General features: G+C 39.3%; 1 protein-coding gene across 1 annotated transcript; it reads left to right on the top strand.

Annotated features, from left to right (window-relative positions):
* The first annotated feature begins 2,369 nt into the window (after window positions 1-2,369).
* LOC119580977 (cleavage and polyadenylation specificity factor subunit 3-like) lies at window positions 2,370-14,175 on the top strand. Its single transcript, XM_037929226.1, has 14 exons — window positions 2,370-2,581; window positions 4,825-4,888; window positions 8,569-8,795; window positions 8,998-9,175; window positions 10,121-10,361; window positions 10,540-10,715; window positions 10,921-11,050; window positions 11,242-11,417; window positions 11,823-11,975; window positions 12,198-12,306; window positions 12,453-12,652; window positions 13,202-13,336; window positions 13,646-13,768; window positions 13,896-14,175. The coding sequence occupies exons 1-14, from the start codon at window positions 2,505-2,507 to the stop codon at window positions 13,989-13,991; spliced, it is 2,085 nt and encodes a 694-aa protein (XP_037785154.1). The 5' UTR covers window positions 2,370-2,504; the 3' UTR covers window positions 13,992-14,175.
* The last annotated feature ends 825 nt before the right edge of the window (window positions 14,176-15,000 follow it).

The raw sequence follows: 15,000 nt of genomic DNA on the forward strand, positions 1-15,000 counted from the left end.
TCTTCTGACCACCAAACCACCCTTATAGAGCTGTAGCAATGGGTCAGATGAGCTACTAGCCGCTCAGCCCCAAGGTGCACACATCACGACCCTCAATCAGAAGCAAACAGACTGGTGCAGGAGTTCTCTGCTAGAAGAAGCAATAATCTGCCAACTGAAATGAGGGCAAACCAACAATGCCTACAACCAGGCAGACTTGCTCATATCAGAGAAAAGGCAGCCAAACCCGATAATTCAGATATTATCTTCTCTCTGAGGGAACTGAGACAAACCTATAAAACAGTTCTTGCATAGCTCCAGGTTCTGATTGGATCTCATACACCATCATTTCCCACCTAGGACTGGCAGGTGAGCTTGCATTCCTGCAACTCATCAACAAGTCCTGGGAAAGTTTCACTCTACCCCAGAGCTGGAAGAGGGCTATCATAGTTCCCATCCCAAAACCAAAGGAGCCAGGGAAGTACAGCCCCATCTCTCTCCTCAGCTGTCTGGTTAAGACAGCCTCCCCGGAATCACGAATTGATCTAATGGCAGCTCAGTTCCTTTCAAAGGTCATCCACACTCCCAGGAACACAAACATGAGACAAAAAATACTCAGACGCCTAGAACAAGACCATGAGCTGTTTGCAAACAACACCCCAGGGTGTTGATACACTATCAGCTCAAAGAACAACTACTTGCCAAGACTTTAATGAATCCCCGCCGTGGGCACAAACCTTGATCAAGTTCGTTCTTATGAGATTGTCAAGGAGAAAGAATCTAAAGGGAGAAGCGGAGAGGGTCATTGCAGCCATCATGGATCAGTCGATCCCTTAAACTACACTGCAGGCGCCGGCTTTGCAGCAAGGGATTCCACACAGTCCATGAGGGTAACAGACAACGCCTCCTCGCTACAGGCAGAGGCAGCTGCGATCATGGAAACCTTAGCCCACGCGTCCCTGTGGGAAGGACACGTGGTCATACATACAGACTCCAGGGCAGCCATTGACTGTCTACAGCAAAGCTCACCCAAAGACAACATCTACCTCCTGACCACTGTCCTCACCATAGCACAGAGGATTCTTGCTCAGGGTAGAAGAATAATCATAAACTGGGTCCCTAGCCACATAGGCATCAGAGGGAATGAGCTTGCTGATAGACTAGCTGACATTGGCAGGGGTATGCCCCCAAAACCGAGCCGAAAAATCTTAAGGCAGAAGTGTAATGACACAGCTCATGCCTTCCTCCTGCAGCTTCACAGAGAAAAAAACGAGATCCTCCCCCTCGGCCAGATGATACTCAGACGCCACAGGTTATGATGACCCACTGGCACTCTCTGAAGCAATCAATATTGGTACCGAAGTCATTCTTCACAGTATCAGACTAGGTTACCATTGCGCATGGCAGATCATTGAGACAATTGATCATAAAGACAGGTGTTGCATGCACTGTGGCGAGCTGAGCGCCACATTGGTACATTACTTACAGAATTGTGAGCACACACGATTTCTGAAACAAGGTCCGCCCACAATAGCCGCCTGCTGGCAATACCGCCACCACGGTAAGTATAGTGTCAGAGAATAAAATGAGACAGCCATAAAGAGCTGACACAGGCCGGGCCATATGTCTGAAGGCCCAGGCGAAGCAAGAACTTCGCAAATCTCAAACGAACGACGAACCTCTGAGTTTGACTCTCCTTCCACCCAAGGCCTAGGCTCCTCACTAAGCCAATCTAGGCCTCTCCAACGGCACCTCCTTAGGAAAAAATTGAAATGACACTCCTGCTTGACACCGAACCTGTTGCTTTCTTAGATACACTCGCTACACTTACCTAACTCACTTCCCTTCCATCTTACACCTTACTTCAGAGGTATTATATGATGATGGCATCCGTTATAGTTACATGTATCTCAATCAGAATCTCAGTTTTTAATGCGCAAAGATAACGCATACCACACATATATGGTATGCATGTATGCTTATATATATGTTTGCTATATACTTGCATGCGTATATGCAGGTTTAATGAATCTCTGAATCCCCAGTAACTGGATGTCTACATAATGGCATTATACGGGAAGGCCTAATATGGACCATACCTGTACAGTACACTGTGGATCCACACTCACACCCATTGTAACACAAGCTTATATTGTTTAATGGTTAATCCGCCGTTTATTATGTTTATGTTTATTATGTTTATGTTATTTTAGCATTCATTTTATGTTTTATGTACGATCTTGCTAGAAATCAACAAAACTTTTTATACAGGTCATAAACCTGCATTCCACTATATTTAATAATCATTCTGAAGGTACAACAATGTAAAATATCGTGTATGTTATTTATAATATACTTTAGTGTAAAAAAAAAATAAATAAAAATACGTTCGTATGACGCCAAAGATGTATTCCACATGTATCCCCTGTAAATAAACAGAGGCGGTCGGCAACTCGGCATTTGGTGTATCCGGAAAAAGTTTACATTCAGTTTTAATCTGAGTTTTGTTTAAAGACGACTGAATTATGTCTGCTAACCGACCAAGAGTCCAGGTTCTAAATCTTCCTGATGAAGAGAGTGATGAGTTAAAAATAACGCCACTGTAAGTAGTCTACAGAGAATTTGCATTCTGTGGATGAAATCATGCTGAAAAATTAGAGTGAAGAAGTTATTAATATTTATTTACGAAGCTTGACCTGTTTTGTCACATTCTACTTTGCTATAGAACAGTGTGACTTTAAGACACAAAGAATGCAAAGTTTTTAGTTTTTTTTGTGTGTGTAACAACCATAGCTTTCAGAGACAAGATGTGTGTGTGTCTATTTATATATATATATATATATATATATATATATATATATATATATATATATATATATATATATATATATATATATATACATATATATTTTTTTTCCAGGGGGGGGGATGTCCATATGGTGTCCCTTGTATATTATGGTATATTATGTAGTTAAGTTATGTCACAACAGTTCTTTTGATTTATTCTAAGTATATTTCCTTAGGACTTGATAGGGACATAGTAGTATTCTTGATGGCAGTATTTCATGATTTTCATCAAGGAAATTTCCTAGCACGTGCTGCATCTTAACCCAGTCAGAAAGAGAGCCCCATTGTAATACAGAACAATGCCTCAGGGTTCATACAGGGTCAGCTGCTTGAGGGAAAAATAATGGGAAACATGAAATGAAACGGGTAACCCATCAAATTTATATCACTGGACTTCTCATGATATCTGATGTGCTCTGTATAGTCTTATGGTAATTCTTTGCAGTATGGATGCCACCTCCCTGTTACAAAATTTATTCAACAATCTAAGTTGTTGACACTGGGTGTGCCCAACTGCCAGAGAGGAGGGTTGATTATTGATGGGGGGCCCCAACACCCCTTGCCAAACATTATCTTTACCTCAGCATACATGACAAGATAGAGCTGAAACTCAGGAGCACTAAGTGGACTTGGGCTGTGAACAGTGCTTTCCAAGAACTTTTTCCTTTATTTGTGGTATTACTGTTCATGTCTGCAGATTATTTCTCATACTGACAATTGCAACTTTTTGTCCTCTTCAAGGATATCATCTTCAATTTACCATAGCCAAGTTCATCCATACTGTGGAGATTTGCCACTGTTTTAGTTGGTGCTTAACAACAATACCATCATTATAAGGCCCTATAGCTGTTTAGGGTATGAGGTATAATCAGGAATCGAGTGGGTAAGATTATGCATATTTATGTATTTTTGCCATTGTTAGTGGGCAGGTGCTCCCAAAACACCTCCCTATGAGGGGCTACCATAAACTCCCTGCCTGAAATGCAAAATAATCCACCTCATCAGACTGGCAAGACAACCTGGACAGGTACATGTGACATGTATTTTATATGTCATCACAACCCAGCTGAGGTAGAGGTAAACATCCCTTGCTGCTGGAGTTACTATATTAGTTATGGGAGTTTATGAATGTTCTTAATGTGCTTATTTATCAGTTTCACCAATTGTTTTTGCTATATTTGGTTAGTAGACGATCCTTGAACCCTGGCTGTAGGACACTTTTTCCATGCTCATGATCTTATTCCTGTCTGCCATGACTGGGGGCATATTATTCAGAAAATTGAATAATAGAAAAATATTTTTAAATGACATAAATAACAAACTTACTAACTTATTGTTATTTCACAAAGTTATATACTACCCAAACCAATAATATGGAGTCTGCAGCTTCTGCCATCTTTAGGCAGCTTACCAAATGACAGATATAGACCTTAGAAAATGGTTAAAAAATATAAAATGCTTATACAGAAAAAGAGATAATATTATAAAGAGGAGGCAAGGAGTGTTGACATGGCACATAAGTGTTCATATGGGCTAGGCCTAGAAGCTACACACTTGCTACTGAAGTAAGTGTAATGTCTAGATTTTGGACCGTGTGCAGACATTGACACACCCACATCCAACATGTTAAAAACAAATGGTATGTGGTCATCAGTAAAAAACACATCGAGGATTTTCAAATCTTAAGTAATAGGATAACCACCTGACCACTTATTCTGCCAGCTGCAGATTTATTAGAAAATTATACTAGATAAAATAGACTTGATAAGTAAGATGATTACTGTTCATTTCTGTCTTTCTCACATTTTTCAGTTTTTTTTGTTTTCTCCATTTTTCTTTACAGAAGCCTCTAGATTTAGAAATCAGTGATGTACATTTTGTCACAAATATTCAAAGTTACATATTTAAGTGAACTGTAGTCCTGCTGGGTTTGTTTCCTATTTTAAAAATATTTAGTACATAATATGCAACTGTTTCTCATTTCTCTAAAATTTTCAGAGGTTCTGGCCAAGAAGTAGGAAGATCATGTCACTTTCTAGAATTCAAAGGCAAGAAGGTCTTGGTGAGTTGTATACCCAGTTTTATATTAGAATCATATGTACTTAACTGTGTTGCCTTTTTGAGTTCTTCAATTCTTGCTTTCCTTAAAATTGTGCTTTATTATGCATACTATAAATCAGAGCTCATTGGTATTATATAGGAAAGCCACTCATCATTTTCATTCATCATCATCATCAAGGGGCTAACGCTGACGAGGGCACATGGCCGCATCCACCCTTTCGCTTCCAGCCACGAGGATCCCTCAAGGCAAGTCTCCAGGCAGGCCCACGGCCCATCTCTAATTCCTTGCGACAGGTCTCGTCAAGCTGCCCAAACCATGACCTCCTGGGTCGTCCCACAAGCCTCCTCTACCCAGGGTTGTCTCACAAAGAGACAACCTGATGGGCAGGGTCGTCCACAGGGAAATGAGCTAGGTGCCCATATAACCTGAGTTGGCGATCCCAGATCATGCAAGTAACAGATCCTATGCCAGTCTCACAGTTTAACCGCTGGTTAGACACATGGTCCTGCCTACTGTACCCCATGATCCAGCGAAGGAACTTGTTACAAAAGGCATCAAGACGAGACTCCAAGGCACTAGATAGTGTCCAGGTTTCGCTTCCATAAAGCAAATCTGGCAGTATCAAGGCCATGAAGACATGCAGCTTCGTCCTTCTGCATAGGTACCGACATCTCCAAACGCTCTTATTGATCGAGTTCATGGCTCCTGTTGCCAGACCAATCCTTCTATTGACTTCTTGGTCTGACAACCCAGAGATATGGACTACGCTACCAAGGTATGTAAAACTTCCTGTAACTTCAATGTCCTTGCCGCAAACATGGATTGACTGAATGGGTTCCCCTAACAGGACCCCAAAGTCCTGAATCTTGGTCTTGGTCCAGGAGACCTCTAGGCCTCTTGATGCATTTAGATGCATTGTTAAATGCATCAAGAGCCACCACCAGTGACTCCAAGGACTCAGATAGGATAGCAATATCATCAGCAAAGTCAAGGTCTGAGACCTTGATATTGCCTAGTGTTGCTCCACACTGACCTTGGCTAATAGCTCTGCCCATTATCGAGTCCATACAGGTGTTGAAAAGTGTTGGTGCAAGGACACAGCCTTGCCTCACCTCTGAATTAACAAGGAAGAAGTTCGACAGACCCCCACCACACTTTACAGCACTTTCAGTAACAGTATAAAGGCTTGTTATTAGGCCAATAATCTACATCTGAATTCCCCTGAGTCTCAGGATCTCCCATAGCGATTCCCGATGCACCGAGTCAAACACCCTCTTGAGGTTGATGTAGGTTGCAAGCAACCCACAACCAAGGTTGTGGGTTGTTTGCAACCTACAAGGTAGGAGGTTCCTCACTGATGGGTGGGTCCAGCACAGGTATTGTGACATCGCTTGCATCAGCTAACTGTTGGAGGGTCTACCTGGTACAACTGCTCAAAATACTCAGCCCAACGTTCACAAACCCCAACATGATCTGAGATGATCCGTCCATCCGCTGATCGGACTGCAGTCATCTGTGAGGAGGGCTTAGAGTTCAGCTTTCTCAGGGTTTGGTAGGCAGGGCGAAGGTTATTTACCAAGAAATGGCCTTCAACATCCTCAGCAAGATTCCTGATGAACTGTTACTTGTCTCTTCTCAGCAGTGTCCGAGCTCTATGCACCATGAAGCAACACAAGACTTGATTACCATTCAGCCAATCCATGCAACAAGCTTCAGTGGCCTCTGATGTCTCAGGGAGATGGAATTCTGCCTTGCCCTCGGATGTACGCCAATGGACTCCTGAGCTGCTTGGAGTGTTACGCACTTGAAGAGCTCCCACAGAGCAACTGGGTCCGTCAGGTTGTTGAGTTCTGTGAATCAATCAGGGACTGCCATGGTGAACCCACGGGCACACTCCTCCTCCCTTAGTCTGTCCAAGTGAAACACCTTGGAGTGGCCACTGGAGGGACAGGCTGGTAGCCACAACCAGCCTATGAACAGTGCCACAGAAGTCTGCACTCCGGTAAACCCTGCAGTTCTGGAGGATCCTCCATTGCGTGCTAACAAGTATGTGGTTGATCTCCTTTGCCACTGTACCCGTATTGCTGTACCAAGTCCAGCAATGCGGGTTGGTGCACTGGTACCAGGAGCCAGAGATGCTCATTTTCTGGGACCTAGCAAAGTCCCAGAGAAGGAGGCTATTCTCGCTGCTAGGATCAGCTCCTGTGCCATGGTGGCAGACAGACATCTCATAGCCAGCTCAGTCACAGCCGGATACCGCATTGAAGAACAATGCGAATATCTCGCTGGGGGCAATTGTCTGCCACAGATGTGAGTTTGGTGTAGAACTCCTCTCTCACATCAAGTTTACATACATCGGTAGGAGCGTATACAACAATAAGAGAGATGAAGCCAAAGGCATGTTTCAGTCTCAATGCCATAATACGCTCATCAACCGGTGTCACCTCAACTATCGAGGGCTAAAGTCGGCTGGAGATGGCTATGACTACACCCTGGAGGTGGTGACCATCACTGTGGCCCAACCAGTAGTAGGTGTACCCACCCATACTGATCGTGCTGCTGCCAGGTCTTCTCACCTCCAAGAGGGCAACCGCCTCAACTCCCAGTTGCTTCAATTCCTGCGATAGCGGAGGTAACCGCTCATCCTGCTGCAAGGACTGGATGTTCTAAGCGCCTACCTAGAAAACTCCCCTTAGGTTAAGCCCCAGGTGGTCACTCCAGGTGCACACCACTTCTGCCGCCCCCGCCAACGCTGCCCCAAATAAAGGGGGCTGTAGGGACACCCATCCACCTGTGGGGTTCCTGAGGGCTTTGCCCCACAAGCTTCATGGTGGGTTGGCACCTGTCGGGGCGCAGGCGGGACGAGTAACTCTCGTTCCAATCCTGCAGCCCGATATTTGCCCTCCCAGCGGAACCCACAGCGCGCCTTGCTTGCTGGGTGGGAGGGACAACACCCCTCCCCCCAGCATATCCATTTATCGAAGATGTTGCCTGTGAGTCTTTCTGGGGGGAGGAGGACTGGCAAGGCCCACCTCCCCCGAGCCGCCCCATTACCCCAGGGTGACTAGGGGACAGGAGTTGGTACAGAGCCAGAGCGTGTCCACACGCTGGTGGGTCATAGCTCCGTTCCTCTGGGGCCTCCTGCTGCTCCAAGATCCCCCACAGTAAGACCACAAGGTGCCCAGTTTCTCATGGGTGGCCATGAGGAGGCACTGCAGAAGACCTGGCAGGGGAGACTTATGCAAAAGCTGCTTCCTTTTTCGCACTGGGCTAGCCAGTGGTGGAAGCTGCAAGCGAGAAGGCATACAAGCACTTAACACTATCTAGGCTACCACACCATCGCTTCACATCACCTTGCGCATGAAGCACCCACCCATACAATTTTCATTACTCTACTTAATGCCTTAAATTACACAGAACAAATCCATGTCAAGAATAATACTGCCAGTAACTAAAGTTTTGTGCTCAACAACTGTTTATGGGATAGCTAATAGTTCCAGTAATTTTTCTGTCATAGTTTATGAATGTACTAAATCCATGAAGGAGGAAGCTTTAAATGTTAAGTTTCTGAAATGAGAGTTTTACATGATTAATTTTAATAAATTATTTATCCATGGTTTTAGATGATGGTCATAATGTATAATGTTTTATATAAAGCTCTTGTATTCTGTACTTTTCAGTTGGACTTTGGGATCCATCCAGCACTGACTGGAATGAGTGCCCTGCCCTTTGTGGACCATATTGATCCTGAGCAAATTGACCTGATGTTAGTGTCACACTTTCACTTGGACCATGCTGGTGGTTTGCCATGGTTTCTTATGCGAACTCGCTTCAGAGGTCGCTGCTTCATGACTCATCCCACTAAAGCTATCTACAAGTGGCTTCTTTCTGATTATATAAAAGTCAGGTAAGAAGTATATAAACCATAGTTTACATATCAGTGCATGATTATATGAATTCATACAATTTTCGTACGTTGATGAAGTACATTAGTTATGATGTAGAATTGAATATGTATATTGTATATGTTGTTTTATGGTAGCAGGATTAATTTCCTTTTTTAAGGTCATTATTTTATTTTTTTTATTATTATTTTTTTTTTCAACCAGTAATATAGCTACTGAGCACATGCTGTATTCTGAAAGTGATTTGGAGGCCTCACTAAACAAGATCAACGTTATTAATTTTCATGAGGAAAAGGAAGTTAATGGAATCAAGTTCTGGTGCTATCATGCCGGACATGTACTTGGGGCTGCTATGTTCATGATACAAATTGCTGGTGTGAAGGTATGTAGACTACAAGATTTGTTATGTTAGGAAATGAACTAATAATTTTTTTTTTTTTTTTTCTGAATCTTTTCTCAAGGCACTGCACAATATTATGTAATATTTATACTACCTTGGTGCAATATCCATGCTATTTTTATGTAATCTGAGATTCCAGTAACACTGGATACTTTTAGATTAAAAAAAAAAAGATCAAAGAGTAGCTTTTTCTACTTCTAAGGCAAGAACAAATTGAAAAAGAAATAACCAAAATTCTATTGTGAAAAAAAAGGCTAATACATATTGACTGTTTTAACATTATGTACTTTTGCAACTTTTTATAACTTTTGATAGTATTCATAGTACAAATAGGATTAACATCAGTATTTTGATATTTCCAGGGTGTGAGATTTTTCAATTTTCATTGATTATGTCCTTGATATCAGTTTATAGATGGATATATGATAATAAAGGAAGAAAGAAAATCACACACACACACACACACATACACACACACACACACACACACACACACACACACACACACACACACACACACACACCAAAACACACACACACACACACACACACACACACACACAATATTATATATATATATATATATATATATATATATATATATATATATATATATATATATATATATATATATATATATATATATATATATATATATATATATATACATATATATATACATATACATATACATATACATATACATATACATATACATATACATGAAGTCAACCTATGAAGTCGTGACTAATTGATGCCTTTTAAAATGACTTTTAAAATCTATTATGGTAAGTGTATGCAAGCAGTCACACACATCAATATGATAAAAGTGCCTGAGGCATGAATACTGTGTAGCTCTAAACAAGGAGAAGTTAATCCCTGATTAGTGAAGAAAGGATTTTAATATGATACACATTGGTCTTACAGCTCCTATATACTGGTGATTTTTCAAGACAAGAAGATCGTCACTTGATGATGGCAGAAATTCCCCAAATAAGACCAGATGTGTTAATGATCGAGTCTACATATGGTGTTAGTATCCATGAACCCCGAGAGAGTAGAGAAACAAGATTCACAACAACTGTTCACACAATTGTTGGCAGAGGTGGACGTTGTTTGATACCTGTGTTTGCACTTGGCAGGGCTCAAGAACTCCTCCTAATTTTAGGTATGATGCTGATGATTAGTTATTATTGCCTAGTTTATAGTAGTTTTACATTTGTAGTAGTCTATCATTAATGATAGCTGTGTTCCTCATAACTGTCATTCCCAAGATCCTTTCTGAATGACATAAGTAGGTTATGATTATTCATGATTATTTTTTCTTCCCCACATGTCCACCAAAGATGAATATTGGCAGCAGCACCCTGAACTTCATGAAGTGCCTATCTACTATGCATCTGCCCTGGCTAAGAAATGCATGAGTGTGTACCAGACTTACACACATGCTATGAATGACAGGATTCAGAGGCAGATCTCAATAAGTAATCCATTTCAATTTAAGCACATATCAAATTTGAAGGTAATGATTTAGTAAAACATTTGCATTTCTGTTCTAAATTATATATAAAAGCTGAAGTGCATCAGTCTGTAAAATTATTAGTTAGTTGAATAAACTAGGTGTACAATGTATGTAATCTTTTTTTTATTGTGTATTTGATAATATGTATTGTATATTAAGGAAATTTATAGAAATGTTATTATTTCTCTTATCTTATTTTTCCCAGGGTATGGATCAGTTTGAGGATATTGGGCCATGTGTTATTATGGCATCTCCAGGTATGATGCAGAGTGGACTTTCCAGGGAACTATTTGAAATGTGGTGCCCAGACCCCAAGAATGGTGTCATCATTGCAGGTAAGGTCTAATTAACACCTGAAATCAAAATTGTTTAACTATAAAAATATGGTAATATATTGTGTTTATTGAAGTAAACATACTCTTTTGTGAATGTTCGTCTGTCTCTTTACTCATGTATGCTAGATATCTGCATTGCCAATTCTTATTTCCTGTTGTATAAAGTCTTCATGCTTTTCCTTTGTTATCAGGTTACTGTGTGGAAGGCACACTGGCTAAAGAAATTCTGAAGGAACCCGAAGAAGTAACTACAATGTCTGGACAGAGACTGCCAATGAAGTGCTCTGTGGAGTATATTTCATTTTCAGCTCACACAGACTTTGAGCAAACTTCTCACTTTATCCGCACCATACGCCCCCCAAATGTGGTTAGCTTCCCTCTGCCTTTTGTTACTCATTATTGCATTTTTCAAAAGATGGATAATTGTTTGACAGAACATATATATATTTATAAGGCAGTACAATTGCAATTTCTCACATAACTATGGCAGTAAGTAATGTAACCTCTAGTAATGAGCAGGTTATGGTTATGGATTAAGATGCATTACAAGTCCAAATTACATTTTGGAATTTTATATATATATATATATATATATATATATATATATATATATAATATATATATATATATATATATATATATATATATATATATATATAAACATAATTATCAACCCAATTTGTACTTGCTTGTTTTGTTTTAAACTGATGAATCTGCTGACTAGCAAGTATTTTAAATATTGATATTGATTACATTATAACCTTAATTTTAGGTGTTGGTACATGGAGAGATGACGGAAATGTCCCGTTTGAAAGCTGCATTGGAGAGGGAATATGAGGCCAGCACTGAGAGTCCTGTGAAAGTGTTCAATCCCAAGAACCTTGAGACAGTTACATTCCACTTCAGGGGTGAGAAGATGGCCAAGGTACTGTATATCACCTCCAAAAGTAGGTTTTGTGGCTCTTTATGCAGATCTGTTCATATATACTAAATTTAGGTCCTTTTTTTGTTTTGTTTTGTTTTTGTTTTGTTTTGTTTTGTGTGTGTGTGTGTGTGTGTGTGTGTGTGTGTGTGTGTGAGGGAGAGAGAGAGAGAGAGAAATACAATATTAGAAATTCTGTAGCTAGCTTTTTTTATTCACATGCAGGTGATGGGAGATCTTGCATTACAAAAGCCTAAGGAAAATGATGTTGTCTCTGGCATTCTTGTGAAGCGCAACTTCAACTGTCACATTATTTCTCCCAAAGAGCTGGGAAGTGAGTTATTTTTTCCTTTGTGTTTTTTTTATACTGTAAGTGAAATCTCATGCTCAAAGTATTTAAATCATTATGTAGATTTTAATTATAGGAAGGAGAAAAAAATTATTCAACTGGTGTAAGATTTCTGTTCTTTGTTATTTCAGAATACAGTGACTTGATGGTGTCCACCATTACCCAGAGATCAAGCATCCACTATACAGGTTCATGGCAGCTGCTTCATTATTTACTTGCATCAATGTATGGCAGTGTGGAAGTGATCCTGTCTGAAACAGCAGAGAACAATAGTCTTCGTGTATTTGATGCTATAACCCTTGTCCAAGAACCTCCTGTGGTTGTATTAGAGGTATTGTATATACACAAAATATTATAGCTTGTAAATGGAAGAGAAATGTAGCTGTCAAGACATTAGAGTTAGACATTAATGAATAATAGAATAGGTATGTAAGGAAGGAGGAAGATGAACACTCTTATGATTCTTATTAAATTTCTTTTTAAAATCATTTTGTTTATTTAATGTATGTTTTTTTCCTCAAAGAAATACTATCTTTATACTATACAGAAAAGCCAAATACAATAGGCACGACATTAGATTTGTAAAAATATTTATGAATATCAGATGTAAATTCTAAAATAAGCTTCATTTTGAAACTGCCATAAATGTTAGCATTAACTGCCATAAATGTTAGCATTGCAAAATACAAATATGCCTGGATAAAATAGGCTTCATATTGAAACTGCCATAAATGTTAGCATTGCAAAATACAAATATGCCTGGATAAAGTTCAGTAGGTTAGAGAAAAAAAAAAGGTTTTATTTTTGGAGATGGTATCAGATGCATTATTCAGCATTAACAACATAAAATACATGCATTATATTTCACTGTTACCTACAGTGGACTGCAAGTCCCACAGCTGATATGTATGCAGATGCTGTGATGAAGGTGATTCTGAAGGCCCAGGACTTGGACAACTCTTCTGTTTCTGTGCCAACAAACATGAATCCAACCTTTGACAAGATGCATTTCAAAGTGAGTGACTAATAGAAAGTGTGTTTTCATATAGGTTAGAATATTATTGATATAAATTTAATAAATTCTGTATACATTTCTTGTCTGTGATCCCTATTGTAAATGGTGGTTTTATGTGCAGTCAGGTGTACACCGTGTTTGTGACTGGAATATTATGTAATACTGATTACAAAGCACATCAGTATGATATAATTTAATTTCCAAGTTGAATGAAAGAGATATTAGCATGTAATATATATGTGAAGTGCATCAGATTATGGCAGACAATTAATCATTGAACCATCTTAATTTTGCCGCTGTCTTTTTTAGGAATGCCTTATAGAACTTTTGCAAGAAATGTTTGGAGAGGAATCTGTTCCGAAGATCTTCAAAGGTGAAAAACTTTATGTAACAGTTAACAATGTAAAGGCAAACATTGACCTGTCAGTTATGGTAAGTACTTTGTTGTATGAATGATTGGATGATATATAGATCATGATATAATTAGTATATAAAATCCAATATGATGTGAATTTAATGTAATTAAATCAAACAGTAATAACATTTCTTTCAATTGCAGAAAGTATCATGTGAAAGTGAAAAACTGCAAAGAATAGTACAAACTGCTGTTACAAAGTTGTATGAATCCCTGGCACCTGTAACTGCAGCTGTTTAGTTATAATTGTGTGTTTAGGGGAAATGTAATGTATGGAAGAATCTTGACCGAATGTTTCTTAGAGAATCAGATTTTGGTTTTTTCAAAATGTAGTTTTTTGGAAATATTTTTTCCCCATTTTATTTGAATTAAGTTGGTAATATTACAAGTTCAGTAATAAAGGGACAGACCTCTGGAATTTTTATTTTTAGCATTTTATCTTAACCTGCCAGCCTCATTTATGTATATCATTTAAACAAAGAAAAGATAAGGTTGCCTTCTGCAGCATTCATGGATATGCAGTTTATATTTTCACAAGTGTCACTTCCTTTACGACTTGCTTTTAGGAAATATAACATTCAGAAAATGGACTACTGCCACAATATTTTGTATCCTAATCCCTGGAAGTATTCATGTAAAATGCCAACACACTATAGTTACTGTGATAAAGCAAAACCAGACAGGACTTTTGTGCCTTCAAGAAAACAATCTACCACAGTAACAAAGACTAAGAACAATACATTACTTGATGCAATGGAAATATGAATAAAAATATATAGTCCTGTGAATGATTAGCAATATTATTTGGAAAGCAATCAGAAGTACTAAAATAAAACATGTTATACATGTACTTTGGGAAGAAACTGGGAGTAATGACATATGTTGCAAGGAAATGTAGCCTTCAGTAGTTATCAAATGATAATTGGCAAGATGAAGTGCTTGCCATGTCTGAGAACTGATCCATTTCACCAATATCCTGTCATCATATGGATGGATTCCTCTTCCCCCACTGTGCAATGTATTTCCCATGTGGAGATGGAGGATGGAATCTCTCCTGATGCTTTTTCAGCATATGACATTATTAGGTGTGGTATAGCAATGTATTGTATCCACCCCAAAATTCATTGTTTTATTTTACTTGGTCATGGCTAGATAATGTACAGGAAATGTTCTAATGCACAGCTCACTTATCTGGACTCATTAAAAATATCAATTGGAACTGGCAACGGGGAGTGCAGTATAAAAGAGA

The sequence above is a fragment of the Penaeus monodon genome, chromosome 14 (assembly GCF_015228065.2).
Source record: "Penaeus monodon isolate SGIC_2016 chromosome 14, NSTDA_Pmon_1, whole genome shotgun sequence".
Classification (NCBI taxonomy): domain Eukaryota; kingdom Metazoa; phylum Arthropoda; class Malacostraca; order Decapoda; family Penaeidae; genus Penaeus; species Penaeus monodon.

Excerpts from the sequence above, each read along its gene's own strand:
- LOC119580977 (XM_037929226.1), top strand. The coding sequence starts at position 2,505 with ATGTCTGCTAACCGACCAAGAGTCCAGGTTCTAAATCTTCCTGATGAA. Across the intron at positions 11,976-12,197 it reads GGGGTGAGAAGATGGCCAAG|GTGATGGGAGATCTTGCATT; the intron begins GTACTGTATATC and ends ATTCACATGCAG. Across the intron at positions 12,653-13,201 it reads CTCCTGTGGTTGTATTAGAG|TGGACTGCAAGTCCCACAGC; the intron begins GTATTGTATATA and ends TGTTACCTACAG.